The following is a 13,910-nucleotide window of genomic DNA, read 5'->3' on the forward strand; positions in this document are numbered from 1 at the left end:
GGGAAGGATTTGTCCTTGTTGAGTGTTTAAATCTGTACTTCATTTCCATTCAGAGCAGTGATTATGTTGACTTCAGCAATAATCATGATTATTTGTTGACATTAGTTTTATTTTCACGCTATATGTCAGAATGAGCACAAGGACAGCGAGACATGAAGCGGCGGTAAACAGACGGGTCGCGGACTCCACCTGCAGCCAATCGCGTCGCAGTTCGAATCCACCGCCAGCCAATAGCGAGCCGGGAGCGTTTGAACTGAACGCTGCGCGGACCAATCAGGAGCCTTCGCGCCTTCTCTGTCACCGGTGGCTCTTCGCTGAGAGGGAGGGAGTATCTCTCCGCCAACCGCTAGCCAAGTCCGTTTTAAAAACAAATTTAAATTCAAAGCTTTTAATTCACCGCGCCGTAAAACGAAGGATTTATCCGCGTCGGACGGGGGGGATTTAAAGATGCTAATTGACGGTAAGTTTGTGCCTCCGCGACCCCCGTCCCGCCGAGTCTTTGTCGAGCCCGGGCTAATTCCAGCCGGGCTCCGGCTATGTCCTGGAGCGGCAACTTCCCGCTGCCGCCGCGGACAGGGGGCCGGCTTTGGGTGCCTTCAGCTGGGCTGTCCCACTCCAGCCTCCCCCGGTCGGTTAGCGGGTAGACACGCCGGTTAGTTTTTGTTTTTCTTAAACTCGCCCTCACGGGGTTCTCTCACTTAACACTAACTTCACAACCAACGGCGCCGCGGCGTATAACGGTAATACGCGCCCACTGCGGGGGTTAGACGGCACCGGGTGAGTCGGCTGGTAATCGATATCTCCCGGTGTTGCTAACGTTAGCGGCGCCCCCGGCGGGGGTTCGCCTTCCCGGTCGCTCCCGCCGGCTCTCGTCGTTTCCTCTCTCCGCGGCCGCCGTTTTGAACGCTGTGACGTTTTCCCTCCCTCGGTTCCCGTCGTTCGGTGCCGCGCCGCGTTCGCCCCCGGAGCGCCGGGACTCCGACGCCGGCCGTTTAAAGACACAGCGACCGCTTAGCACCGGGACCCCCGTTGTTGTTGTTGTTGTTGTTGTTGTTGTTGTTGTTGTTATGCTAATTATTTAGCATCTTGTTCATTTAAAAGTCAGTCACGACACAAGATCAGGGTTTGGAATGAAGTGCTTCTTTCATTTTGAAAGTTTGAAAATGTGTTGTGAAGTTGAGCAGCAGACCATGTGGGAGGAGATGTTTTGCAGATGTTTGGCCGTGCTGAGGGAGCCTGGAGGTCCAGAGGAAGACCGTGCATGGAAGGAGCGGAGGGGGTTAGATGTTGCCTCCTTGTTGTTTTGGTTCTCCTCTCCACCCTGTGCAAGCGGATCTGCGCCCGGCTGCTCGGTTGGACTCTCAATCTGATTCACGTGTTTCCTATCAAAGGGGCCTCAAACCAGGGGAAGGTCTGCTGGACTTGCATTTAAAGCCCCCACCCTCCGGTCGACCCCGATGGAGAAGCTCGTCGGTCCTACGGAGTCCCACCCAGGGCGTGTCGGCGTTCACGTCCTCGTGGCTGGATGCGGTGGGGGGATTAGGGGTTGTGTGGCTTTCCCTGCCTCTGCTGGAATCCCAGGAGGGGCGACAACCTGTCAGCAGACATCAGCTGTAAATGGGTGGATTTAGAAGGTGTTGCCGATGATGGCGTTGGTGCAAACTGGTGTGGCTTTACTCAGCGGTGGTTTACTGTCCGCTAATCTCTCCCCGGTCAGGAGGGCTTAGATTCAAGGTAAAAAAAAAATTAAAAAAAATCACAGCTTCCTTACAAACACCACTCCACTGTGGCTCTTCTGGAATTTTAATGAGAGAGCCGGCGGCGTCCGGCCCGTCTGGAGCAGACGTGTCTTCCAGAAGGAAAGTTCTTCCCGCCGCCTGCCGGTGTCAGTTCGCCGCATCGGCTCATTTCTAAAAGCGGAGGCGGTGTGAGATCCGGTACCCGTGGGTCTCTCGTCCAGCGGCGATCCCGGGGGAGGCCCCGCCATTGTTCTGTCTGCTCGGCATGAATGTGGAAAGTAGACAACCCGCCGCCAGCGCTGAGCCGCGGGACGTCCTTGCCTCTTTCAGGCTCTTTGGTCCCGCGGCTTTGGGCGAACCTCGCGGGGACGGGCCCGTCAGCAGCGCCGCCGGCGCTCGCCGGTTCTCCCCGGTTCTCCCCGGGACCCGCTGACCTCGACCGCCGCCCCGTGGTAACTCCTGGAGCACGTCGCAGCAGGGTTGGGTTGTGAGCGTACCGGGAAGGAGTCCCCGGGGATCTTCTCGGAGGGGAAGGGGATCGGCCCGGGCCGAAGGAAAGGTGAAGAAGGTGGAGGCGAGAGGTTCGGACACTGTGGCTTTGAGGAGAGGACAGGAGGCAGGGATGAAGATGTGGAGCTTCTTGTCTGGAAGCGAGGAGGATGGAGAGGATCAGGAATGTGTCCATCAGAGGGACAGCATGTGTCAGATGTTCTGTGGAGAAAGTCACTCTGAGATGATTTTGATATGGACAGATTAGGGATGGAGAAGATCTGGGTGGAAGGGTGGGGAGGTTGAAGACCACAGAGGAGGTTTCTGGATGGGGAAGAGGACAGGAAGTGCATTGGTGACACAGAAGAGGAGGAGAAGAGATGTTTGGATGGAGGAAGTAGAAGAAGACCCGTCGGTTTATGTAAACACCAAGCACGCGGCATCCTTCACGGCCAATCAGGAGGAGCGTTGTGGTCAGCAATGGGACGTCATGGATTTGAACGTGATGACCTCAGAGGTCCATGTCATAGACGGGTAGACCTGCGGTCAGAGTGGACAGTTAGAGTTGTGTGTGTGTGTGTGTGTGTGTGTGTGTGTGTGTGTGTGTGTGTGTGTGTGTGTGTGTGTGTGTGTGATTGCCCGATCTGTGTGGACAACAATGACCTCATTGAAATCCTGGAGACGCCACCAGCAGGGCCGGTACGTTTGGAGCTCCTGCTGTGAGGAGCATCAGACGCTCACGGTGCTCCTCATCATGTCATGGTGTTTCTCCTCCTGGATGACATGAGGAGCTGGCAGGTCCTGAACATCCATGTGCTGGTGGTGCCTGATGTTTGTCGCTCCTCAGCCTCAGCTGAGCTTGAAGCTTTTTCTCTGCTGGGACATCATGCGGCGTGTGGTCCAACCCTGGTCTCCTCAGGTGTGATGACGATGGCGGGGGTGAAGTACCAGAGGGGGGACATGGTGATGGGCCGCTGGCCCGGCAGCAGCCTCTTCTACGAGGTCAAGGTGCTGGGCTTCGACCCCAAGAGCCAGCTCTACACCGTCATCTACAAGGACGGCACCGAGCTGGAGCTCAAAGACCACGACATCAGGGTAGGAGTGATTGTGTGTGTGTGTGTGTGTGTGTGTGTGCATGTGTGTGTGTGTCTAAAAGCAGACTTCCAAAGCCATGTGTTCCCTGGTTTCCTCCCCAGAGCGCCAGCAGCTTCCAGAGCCGCACCCGCTCCCGCTCCCGCTCTCGATCCCCGGGCCGCCGCCGCAGCCGCTCCCGCTCGCCGGCGAGGACGTCGCGCCGCATCTCCTCCCGCCGCGCCGCGGCGCCAGAGGAGATCCCCTCGTCATCGCGCAAGGAACTCAAGCTCAAGGATGCGCTGGAGGTCCGAATCACTTCCCTGGTGAGTGGACGGTTCCGGCGTCGCTCTGAGACCGCGAGCCGGACCCGTGACCTCCAGCCTCACCGAGGGTTACCTCAGCTGTCTGAGATCCTCAGACATTTATCACTGAAGACCAGTGAAGCTGTGTGAGAACCAGAGCCGCAGAAGGTCACGGCCTCCCCGTTCCCCTAGCGTTGGAGGAGAACGTTTGCGTTTCTCGGCGTCAGACCCCACCGCTGTCACACTCATTGTCTTTTCCTCTCTGCTCTAACGGCCCCCCTTCATCTCCGTCCACCGCCATCCACCCTCCCATTGTCTCTGCAGGAGCACACAAAGACCACGGACAACAATAAGCACCAACCCACAGAGGACAATAACACGGCTAACCAAGTTAGCGAGGTGAGTGACCACGAGGGGCTCTTTGGTGTCTTCGTGGGGGAGGGGAGGTCCCTGCTTTCAATTGTGTGTGTGTGTGTTATCACCCCCCGCAATGCCCATCACACACACACACACACACACACACACACACAAGGATTGCAGACACACATGTGGTGTGACGTTGCCGTCACATGGTGCGAGCCGGCCTGTGTGGAGCACAATGACAGGAAGCCCCTGGTCCAGGTCTGGGCTGTGCTAGGTGAGGCCTGCTGGAATGTCATGATGCGTGCACGTGGGGGGGGGGGGGGGGGGGGGGGGGGGGGGCCTCACAAGACCACGCCTCACTGAGCGGGTCACACACTCCCCCGGGCCCTCGGCGCCGCCCATGCCCACGAGGTCACCTGACGGCCGCCGTTTCCCGACTCCCCATCTCCTACACTGAAACCTCAGGACCAGCTTCCTGTGGTGAAGCTGTGTGTGTGTTCCTAGGCTGTGGTGTTTCCACACACACATGTGTGTGTGTGTGTGTGTGTGTGTGTGTGTGTCAGAAGATAAAATGGATGGCATTTGAACTTCTCTAGTCCCTGGAGGTTTTATTTGTATTAGATGGTAGAAATTAAAAGATATCAAATTTCTTCACACACTCACACACACACACACACCTCTGCCCTTCCACCCTGCAGTGACATCACTGTGTCTTTGTGAAGTAACGGTGTCCTGTTTCTAGATGGACATCCCAGCTTTATGAGTGCAATCACACCCCCTGTGTGACATCACAGCAGCCCCCCTCACACTCACGCACACACACACACACACACGTCCTGAATCAGTGGACGATTCCAGCAGAGATCAATGCCAAGCAGGAAGTGCTCATGCACACATTCATCCCCAATGTTAGAGAAGACCAGTCCACCTCCAGGAGCCTCCAGGGCAGATGCACCTCCTCGCCCTCTCCTGACGGGGTTCTCCTTGTCCCCTCAGAAGCAGGAGATGTCCGAGGCCGAGCCGGAGAAGAGCCAGAGCCGCTACAACCTGCGGCAGAGGAAGAACGGAGGCGAGGCCGGCGACCGGGCGGGCGTCAAAGTGCAGCAGCGGGACAAAGGAGCGGCGGCGGCGGCGGCGGCTCCCCCGGCCGCCACCGCCACCCCGCTGGACTTCGGAGGGAAGATCGGTACGCGTCCAGGCTCTCGGGCCTTCTGGACAGATGTTCAGCAGGCTCCGGAGCAGCCGGTCCGGGCTCGGGTCGGGTTCCGGTCCAGATCTCCGGCGAAAACTGATTTTAAAAAGCGGAGGCGTGAAACAAATGCTAACCGGCTAACCTCTCACTCCTCCGCCCGCAGGAGCGTATTTCTGGCTGCTCTTCCTGCCGGCGTGGGTCCTCTTCCTGCTCCTGCAGGTCAACCTTGCAGATCCCAGCCTGGCCAACTTCCCCCCTCCTCTGCCCCCCGCCCAGGCCTTCTGGGACCCCCAGGCCCTGGGCTTTGTGCTCCTGTGGATCCTCTTCCAGGCCCTGCTCTACCTTCTGCCCGTGGGGAAGGTGAGTCTCTCTCTCACACACACACACACACACACACACACACACACACACACACACACACAGCATCTCAGCCGGTGTCCTGTGTGCTGCTCTGCATCTTCTTGAGCCTCACACACCTGGCCGCGGGCGTCATGTGAGCCTGGCAGGAGGCAGATCAGCGGCAGCGTTCCTCTCCAGGAGGTAGATGTTGGTCCTGGAGCGTTCCTGCAGCAGGTCCCTTCTTCCACTCCAACACCTGGAATGCAAACCGTCAGCCTGGGTGTCATTAACTCCAGCCGCTCTTCATGGGCTCACCAAGATGGTGGAGCACGTGGACCAGAGGCTCTCCAGGAGGCCACAACCCCCCCGATGCTGCCCCCTGCTGGTCCTTCTGACCTACAACAGCCGACACGTGGACCGCTGAAGCTCATGACTCTGTTTGAAATGTAACAGGCTCTTGGTGTGTGTGTGTGTGTGTGTGTGTGTGTGTGTGTGTGTGTGTGTGTGTGTGTGTGTGTGTGTGTGTGTGTGTGTGTGTGCAGCTGAGCGAGGGGATGCCGCTGAGGTCGGGCCAGAGGCTGAAGTACAGAACCAACGGTGAGTCTGGGCGTCCGTCGTGGACTGTAGAAGCAGAAGAACCTTGACCTCCTGGTGCGTCAGCTGAGGCGTTGCCTGGCAACCAGGAACAACAAATTGCAGTGAATGTATTTGACGCCAACATGGCCGCCGCTGTCCGTCGAGTGGTGTTTAAAGACAGTAGGACGCGCCGCCGCTGCCGCCAGCTACCCCTAGGAGACACTTGAGTAAGGTTTACTTGTCCTGGACTCATCCATGAAGAGATGGAGAAGCATCGTGTGTGAGAAGGTGGGAGATGTTTACGGGGATTCGGATCTGCGGGAACGTGGACGCGGGAGGCGTTCAGAGCCGGTCGAGGACGATTTGATGGTTTTAAAGTTTATGGACGGAGTGAAGACAAGATTCAGTGGAGCAAAGTGACATTTAGCAACATGTTGTAGCTTTAAGGGGGAGCCTGGAAGTGAAGGATGGAGCTCCAGATGATGGTGATGATGATGATGGACACACCATGCGAGGCGACTCAGGGAGTTTAGCAAAGAAGCTACAAATGGTGTTCCTGTGGAGAGTCCTTGAAGATCAGCCCACAGGCGGCTCCTGTCTTCTCAGAGCTTCACTCTTTGAAGCCTGCAGACATAAGAATAGATGCTGAGTGTCAGGTCAGGATAGTGGAGCTGCTCCACAGCTTCAGGAGCTTGAAGGTTTTGGAACTCCCTGGTCTGAAGGTGTTGAAGACTGAGATTAGCCATCATGTCTGGTTTGGAGATACTGAGAAGAAGAGGTGGAGGTTCCTCTTGGAGGAGTGAGAAGGATGGAGAGGATCAGGGAAGGAGTCCATCACAGGGACGGCTCCTGTCAGATGTCCCAGAGATAAAGTCACGCTGAGATGGTTTGAACATGGATGAGGGGGGTGAAGGTCCAGGGAGAAGGAGGCTGAGGTTGGAGACCAGAGAGGAGGTTTATGGATGGAGGTACAGGAGGTCTGTGACCCCTGGTGGGAGCAGCTCCAGGAGACGGAGGAGAAGAAGAAGGTGTCATTTTAGACCTAAGCATGAGGGCGTAGCCTCTCACGCTCCTCCTCCTCCCTCCCTCCCACAGGCTTCTTCGCCATGGCGGTGAGCGCCGCCACGGTCGGCGCCGCCATCTACTGCGGCGTGGACCTCACCTACATCTACAGCCGCTTCCTGCAGCTGGCCGTGGCCTCCTTCCTCATCTCTGTCCTGCTCAGCATCTACCTGTACTGGCGCTCACGCTACGCTGCCCCTGACCAGCTGGCCCTCGGGGGGAACTCTGGTGAGGAGGCACACACACACACACACACACACACACACACACACACACACACTGTGGCACTCCTACAAGGTCATCTCCATCCTCCGTTTCTCCAGGAAATGTGGTCTACGACTTTTTCAAGGGACGCGAGCTGAACCCTCGAATCAGAGCCTTCGACCTGAAGTTCTTCTGTGAGATGCGTCCAGGACTCATTGGCTGGGTGATTGGACGCACACACACACACACACACACACACACACACACACACACACACACACACCATTGTTGTGTGGTTGGTCACTCTGGATGTCCTCCACAAACCTCTTGGGTGTTCTCCCCGTGTTCTGTCATGACACACTGCTGAGATCCCAGCGCACAAACAGGAAGTGAGTTTTGGTGCGACTTCCTGTCAGCTGACCGCCTCCTCCGTCCCTCAGATCCTCATCAATGTTGCCATGGCGCTGGCGGAGATGAAGCAGCAGGGCCTGGAGACCCCGTCCAGCGCCATGGTCCTGGTCAACCTCTTCCAGCTGCTGTACGTGGTGGACGGCCTGTGGAACGAGGTAGGAGGGGCCTTCGCCGGTGGAGATGCTGGAGAGGAACGAAGAAGTTCCTGAAGGTTGCCTGTCGTTTGTGTGTGTGTCTCTCAGGAAGCCATCCTGACCACCATGGACCTGATGCACGATGGCTTTGGCTTCATGCTGGCGTTCGGGGACCTGGTGTGGGTTCCTTTCACCTACACGCTGCAGGCCTACTACCTGGTGGAGCACCCCAACCCCCTGAGCCCCCTGCAGCTGGGCCTCATCGTCTCCCTCAAACGTAAGGAAGCCCTCGCCGTCCGAGAAGAAGCTTCCTCCTGTCGCCCCGGGCCTTAACGCCTCCTCTGTCTGTCCTCCAGTCGTGGGCTTCTACATCTTCAGGAAGTCCAACTCTGAGAAGAACAACTTCAGGAGAAACCCGTCGGACCCCAAATTTTCCCGTAAGTTCTCCCGTGTGTGAGGAGGGCTTGGCCCCCCCGAGCCGCGGTATCTTCTCGCTGATCCAGCGCTCGCTGTCCACCTCCTCCAGACCTGACCACCATCCCCACCGCCACCGGCAAGAGCCTGCTGGTGTCGGGCTGGTGGGGCGTCGTCCGTCACCCCAACTACCTGGGAGACCTTCTCATGGCCCTGGCCTGGTCCCTGCCCTGTGGTGAGCACACACACACACACACACACACACACACACACACACACACACATACACACACACACGGGGGTGGAGGCCAGGAGGCACCTGCTCAGATGAAACCAGATTTCCGTCCATTGAAGAACTGGCGCAGAGGTCCTGACCTGGAGGCCTGGCTTCTTTCTGTGTCCTCCATGTTCTTCTGCCTGGGTTTTCTCTCTATGTTCTTCCTCCTTGTGTTCTCCACATGTTCTCTCCATGTTCTTCTGCCCGAGTCCATTCCACGCGTTCTCTCCGTGTTCTCCCGCCTGGGTTCTCTCCTTCCGTTCTTCCCATGTTCTCCTCCTTCCTCCATCAGTCCAGAACCTGCCACGTTCCATCGAAGGCTCTAAATTGTCCTTTGGTGTGAAGGAGAAGGTGAATGGTCAGATGATGGACAGCGTAGCGTCAGATTAGGCCCCGCCCCCTTGGCTCCACCGCCGCGTCCGACATATTCCAGCTCAGAACCTCGGCTGCGGCCCGGCGCTCGTCCTCTTGTGACACTGTTGTGTGTGTGTGTGTGTGTGTGTGTGTGTGTGCGTGCAGGCTTCAGGCACCTTCTGCCCTGGTACTACATGATCTACTTCCTCATCCTGCTGGTGCACCGAGACTCGCGCGACATGAGCGAGTGCAGGAGGAAGTACGGCTCTGCGTGGGACGAGTACTGCCGGACGGTCCGCTACCGGATCCTCCCCGGCGTGTACTGAGGCGCCGCCCAGGACTGTAGCTGCAGACTCACCCAGACCTTCACCTCCAGCCTGCCGCCGGGTTCCTCGGGTTCCTCGGGTTCCTGGAGGGTCCGACACGAACCCGCCATTGGAGCGCTTTTTTTTTTTATTATTGAATGTGGACCATTGGAGCGTCTCTGCATCTCAGGTCTTTGACGGGAAGGAAACTCAAGATTAGCATCCGGGACTCGACTCTGAAGAAAGCCATCTTTGATGCAAAAAATAAGAAAGATGATAATAATAATAATAAGAGTAATAATAGGAAAAGTTTAAAAAAAAAGTTTACAAAATGGAGGACAGCGTCTGCTGGGGTGCAGCTTGTACATACCTGTTTTATATTTCTCCATGAGCCATCTCCTTCTGCAATACCCTGCTTGGCTGAGATGATGCTGATATGTAAGTAAGACCTCCTGCGATGGAGGCCACGCACATGTGTGTGTGTGTGTGTGTGTGTGTGTGAGTGTTGCAAAGAATGGATTGAATGGTGAAACTCAGGACCGGCAAGTCAGAGACACAGCAGCTTTGCATTTTGGTTCAGTCTTGGAGATGCTCCTCGCTCTCCACGAGGTGCAGACATGCATGGTGTGTGTGTGTGTGTGTGTGTGTGTGTGTGTGTGAGAGAACCTCCCGGTGGTGAACCTCTTCCAGTGGCATTGCTTCCTCACCCACCCCGAGCTCTTCTAAGCACCAATGTTATACACACACACACACACACACACACACACACAGGATGTGGAGCTGCTGCGCCGACTGAATCTTGTGTAAATAGTTTTGTTTTTAAAAAAGATGCAGCTCTTGTTAAGTGCAGTGAGAGCCTAGCCGTGGTAGAGCGCCGCCGCCCGTAGATATTTAATGTCCCTGGGATTTCACGTCTCCATGGCGACGTCCCAGAGCGGAGGGGACGGACTCGTCTGTGAAGGTCGCAGATCAAAATAAACAATTCCAGGATTTCGGTCTGCCTCTCAATTTCTTGGGGGGACCGAGGGGTTCTTCACGGATCTCAACCTTCTTCAGTCCGCCTTCTCCTCTCCGGTCGGCCGCTCTGCACCCGGACCACGGAAGGGACGCCGAGGTCCCGTCCCGGGGCCGGTTCTGGTCTTCGCCGACCCCGTCGTCATCAGAACATCCCAGAGGAACATTCTTCCTCTGGTCGAAGCCGAGGACCGAGAACCTCCGTTCTGGTGGAACCTTCTCCACTGACCGTTCTGAGCGGGACCTGCTGCCCAAAGGTGAGATGATTGGCAGGTCAAGGCGTGCCAGATACTAGCATTTGTTGTGCTAAGCTAACCGGCTAACCAAGACAAGGGGGCTCCAGAAGGAGCTGGACCTCTGGACCGGGTCCAACCGGGTTCTGCAGTTGCATTGCTCCACACACAAACCAGAGTCAGAGGTGTCAGTTCATGGAAAGTTTTAAGAAGATGAACACACACATTCTCACACACACTGGAGGCCACGACGCAGAGCCCAGACACACACCGGCAGAAGGTCCTCCGGCTTCACTCGGCTCGGCTCGGCTTCTGGCCGCCGAACGGCCGGCGGTTCCTCTGGACCTGCAGCTGGAACCAGAAAGCAGAAGCTCAGCCTGGCTTCAGGTGCACGCTGCGTGTGTGTGTGTGTGTGTGTGCACGCACATTAGAGCGTGCACGTACCTTGGCCCCCTCCAGGATGTGGGGGTCCTTCTGCAGGGCGTTGTTCAGACCTTCTTCTGAGGCGAAACCCACCCAGCAGAACCCTCGGTGGAAACCCGTCTCTTTGTCCTGGAGAAAACACACGCGTGCAAGAAGGTTGCAGACCTGAGGGACCTTCAGCTGGAGGCCAGAGGACCTCGAGGACCTCGAGGAGGACTTACAAAGGGTAGGAGACACTTCTTGACGGATCCAAACTGTCCGAAATATTCCCGCATCTCCTCTGCAAGACACACACACACACACCATCAGTACACACACACACACACACTGACAGGAAACAATCCCATTTTTCACAGTAAAAGTACAGAAGTCGTACTTCTCTGCGTCACACGCAGTACAAGTATAACATCATGACGTCACAGGCTCGCTATTCAACCGGAAGTCGTTTTCAAGATGTCGACTTTATAAAACCTTGTCGGAAATGATTTTCAGTTACCAGGAGTTACAAGAAGCGCCGGTCACGTCTGATATATGTGTATATATGTATTTAATGATGGATTTGAACGAGGAGGCGGTGTGTGTGTGTGTGTGTGCGTGTGTGAGCTCGTCCCGTCCGCGCACGTACACACGCACGGAGACGCGTGACCGCGGGTCTCTGTCTCGGACGGATAACCGCGGCGGTGGACTCACTTCCGGCGAGCGTCCACGGGATCCTGGACACGAACAGCTCGAAGACTTTCTTAGAGGGCGCCGCCATCTTGCTCACCGGTACCCGGATGTGACGTAGGATCCCGCCTCCTTCTTCGTCTACGACTTCCCGTCGCGAGCCGCCGTGCTATGGCCAAGATGGCCGCCGCGGAGGACGCCTTCCGGAAGGCGTTCAAACTCTACAAACGGCGGAACCCGCCGCCGGACCTCGGCGACGTCCTCGACTTCTCCGCGAGCGAATCACGTGACCCGGTAAGCGGCGCCTTCGTGTGACGTCATACAGATGGCGGACTGACGTCAGAGCGCATGTGTAGCGCTGTGAGGATCTTTTAATAACGTTAACGCGTGTGTGTGTGTGTGTGTGTGTGTGTGTGTGTGTGTGTGTGTGTGTGTGTGTGTAGATTGTGCCGATTGACCTTCACACAACAGCGGTCAGCGATGAGGACGCCGCCCGTGCGGGGCTGCGGCCGGTCAGCCAGTGGCGGGCCTGCGGCCTCAGGGGCTTTCCAGGTAGGTAGCTGGAGGTCAAAGGTCGGCGGATACTTCCGCCGCCTTTGCCCCGCCCCCTGACCCCGTGACCCCGCCCCCTGCAGGGTTCATCTTCATCTGCGACCCGTTCCTGCGCGGCTGCCAGGCCTTCTGGCTGACCTCCTGCCTGAAGACCTACCCTCAGAAGCCCAACGTCTGCAACCTGGACCTCCACATGGCGCCCGCAGACACCCAGGACATCTGGGGTCGCAGCGCCCCGGCCCTCAGGTCAGAGGAGCTCCGAGGTCAGCGCCGCCGCCGCCGCCATCTCGCCCGCCTAACTTCTTCTCCCGTGGTTCCTCAGCCGCCCCGACGTCGGGCCCAGGAGACCCAAGACCCTGCTGGAGCGCCTCAGATGGGTCACCCTGGGGTTCCACTACGACTGGGACACCAAGGTGCACGGGGGGGGGCCTGGGTTCTCCATGTTCTCCTACCTGGGTTCTCTCCATGTCCTTGGTCCACTGAAGCTCCAAACGTTCTGTGGATGTGAATGAGAGGGTGAATGGTTGGATGATTGACAGTCAAGCCCCGCCCCCAGCCGCGTGTGATTGGCTGCAGCTGCGTGTGTGTGTGTGTGTGTGTGTGTGTGTGTGATCTCCTGCTGAAGCAGTGGTTCTCCTCGCCGCAGACGTACTCCCCAGAGCGTCAGACCCCGTTCCCTCCTGATCTGGCCCTCCTGTCTCGCCACGTCGCCGCCGCCTGCGGGTTCCCGCGTTTCTCGGCCGAGGCCGGGATCCTCAACTACTACGGGTCCGACTCGTCCCTGGGGATCCACGTGGACGAATCGGAGCTGGACCTGAGCAGCCCGCTGCTGTCCTTCAGGTAAGGGGGCGGGGTCTCGGCTCGGCGCCGCGCCGACGGTCCCGGTGACCGACCTTCTCCTGTCTCCTCAGCTTCGGCCAATCGGCCGTCTTCCTCCTGGGGGGTCTGCGGAGGCAGGACGCCCCCGCCGCCATGTTCATGCACAGCGGCGACGTGATGGTGATGTCCGGCGCCAGCCGCCTCCTGTACCACGCCGTCCCGCGCATCCTCCCGCCCCCGCCGTGGCGCCCGGCGCCGGACGGCGAAGCGTTCGCCCCCCTGCCGGACGGCGCCGCGCTGCATCCGGTTCCCGAGGAGGACTGGGCCGTCTGCTCGCGCTACGGACGCAACTCCAGGGTCAACATGACCATCAGACAGGTGGTGGCGCCCGGACAGGTTCTCCCGCCGCCGCAGAGCGCCGAGAGGAAGAGGACGAGGAGCGGAGCTGAAGATCCGGAGACCTGAGACCTCGCCTTCTCTCCACGTCGCATCCGATTGGCCGACAGACGGACCTCCCGGTGAAGGAGACGTCCGGTCAGGCCCAGAAAAACAAAACATCCAATAATAGTTCATCAAGCTGTTGGCCCGCGAGGTTTGCGCTCCTTCCGGACCGATACCAAAGGTCGCCGTTGCTATGGCAACACGGTCCCGCTCAAAGCCTAGCATCTGTTACTGTGGCGATTTAGTCTCGGCCTCCGGCGCCCGCATCTGTGTCCGCGGCATCAGTTGCCACGGCGATACAGGAACAGCCACCTGTGTTTGGTTACTTTGCTCATTGTGGGATGGCTGCATCGGGGATACCCCAAGTTAACCGGGGACAAAAAAGGAGCGTTTCCAGTCTTATTTTTGACCAATAAAATGCTGTTTTTAGTTTTGAAAGTGTTATTTAATTCCATCTCTGACACCTCGCTGCACCCCCACAGTGTGATGTCACAGCAGGCCCATGACATCATCGCTACCATCATGAC

General features: G+C 57.6%; 3 protein-coding genes across 7 annotated transcripts; 2 read left to right on the forward strand and 1 right to left on the reverse strand.

The window, feature by feature from the left end:
* The first annotated feature begins 296 nt into the window (after window positions 1-296).
* On the forward strand, window positions 297-10,229 carry lbr (lamin B receptor). Of its 5 annotated transcripts, none has more exons than XM_086143230.1 (14): window positions 297-460; window positions 3,148-3,323; window positions 3,425-3,625; window positions 3,929-4,003; window positions 4,964-5,153; window positions 5,323-5,519; window positions 6,041-6,095; window positions 7,170-7,364; window positions 7,460-7,563; window positions 7,781-7,906; window positions 7,994-8,162; window positions 8,242-8,322; window positions 8,412-8,534; window positions 9,096-10,229. In XM_086143230.1, exons 1-14 carry the CDS (start codon window positions 448-450, stop codon window positions 9,254-9,256), a joined length of 1,866 nt encoding a protein of 621 aa, XP_085999356.1. In that variant the 5' UTR covers window positions 297-447; the 3' UTR covers window positions 9,257-10,229. The 5 variants fall into 5 exon arrangements, with proteins under 5 accessions (XP_085999356.1, XP_085999357.1, XP_085999358.1 ...); XM_086143231.1 differs by lacking the exon at window positions 297-460 and adding an exon at window positions 551-652; XM_086143232.1 differs by lacking the exon at window positions 297-460 and adding an exon at window positions 690-777.
* Window positions 10,230-10,668: 439 nt separating this feature from the next.
* On the reverse strand, window positions 10,669-11,679 carry slirp (SRA stem-loop interacting RNA binding protein). The gene is made up of 4 exons (XM_086143241.1): window positions 11,596-11,679; window positions 11,127-11,185; window positions 10,927-11,034; window positions 10,669-10,833 (listed from the first exon to the last, which is right to left on the reverse strand). Exons 1-4 carry the CDS (start codon window positions 11,660-11,662, stop codon window positions 10,774-10,776), a joined length of 294 nt encoding a protein of 97 aa, XP_085999367.1. The 5' UTR covers window positions 11,663-11,679; the 3' UTR covers window positions 10,669-10,773.
* A 51-nt stretch (window positions 11,680-11,730) lies between these two features.
* alkbh1 (alkB homolog 1, histone H2A dioxygenase) lies at window positions 11,731-13,812 on the forward strand. Its single transcript, XM_086143240.1, has 6 exons — window positions 11,731-11,865; window positions 12,015-12,123; window positions 12,207-12,369; window positions 12,446-12,536; window positions 12,770-12,963; window positions 13,035-13,812. The coding sequence occupies exons 1-6, from the start codon at window positions 11,743-11,745 to the stop codon at window positions 13,405-13,407; spliced, it is 1,053 nt and encodes a 350-aa protein (XP_085999366.1). The 5' UTR covers window positions 11,731-11,742; the 3' UTR covers window positions 13,408-13,812.
* Window positions 13,813-13,910: the final 98 nt, after the last annotated feature.

Source organism: Fistularia commersonii, chromosome 36 (assembly GCF_037954325.1).
Source record: "Fistularia commersonii isolate RoL2024-O1a breed Wild chromosome 36, RoL_Fcom_v1.0, whole genome shotgun sequence".
Taxonomy (NCBI): domain Eukaryota; kingdom Metazoa; phylum Chordata; class Actinopteri; order Syngnathiformes; family Fistulariidae; genus Fistularia; species Fistularia commersonii.

Excerpts from the sequence above, each read along its gene's own strand:
- lbr (XM_086143229.1), top strand. The coding sequence starts at position 2,988 with ATGGTGTTTCTCCTCCTGGATGACATGAGGAGCTGGCAGGTCCTGAAC. Across the intron at positions 4,004-4,963 it reads CGGCTAACCAAGTTAGCGAG|AAGCAGGAGATGTCCGAGGC; the intron begins GTGAGTGACCAC and ends TTGTCCCCTCAG. Across the intron at positions 8,535-9,095 it reads GGCCTGGTCCCTGCCCTGTG|GCTTCAGGCACCTTCTGCCC; the intron begins GTGAGCACACAC and ends GTGTGCGTGCAG.
- slirp (XM_086143241.1), bottom strand. The coding sequence starts at position 11,662 with ATGGCGGCGCCCTCTAAGAAAGTCTTCGAGCTGTTCGTGTCCAGGATC. Across the intron at positions 11,035-11,126 it reads AGAAGTGTCTCCTACCCTTT|GACAAAGAGACGGGTTTCCA; the intron begins GTAAGTCCTCCT and ends TGTTTTCTCCAG. Across the intron at positions 10,834-10,926 it reads ACATCCTGGAGGGGGCCAAG|CTGCAGGTCCAGAGGAACCG; the intron begins GTACGTGCACGC and ends TTCTGGTTCCAG.
- alkbh1 (XM_086143240.1), top strand. The coding sequence starts at position 11,743 with ATGGCCAAGATGGCCGCCGCGGAGGACGCCTTCCGGAAGGCGTTCAAA. Across the intron at positions 11,866-12,014 it reads CGAGCGAATCACGTGACCCG|ATTGTGCCGATTGACCTTCA; the intron begins GTAAGCGGCGCC and ends GTGTGTGTGTAG. Across the intron at positions 12,537-12,769 it reads ACTACGACTGGGACACCAAG|ACGTACTCCCCAGAGCGTCA; the intron begins GTGCACGGGGGG and ends TCCTCGCCGCAG.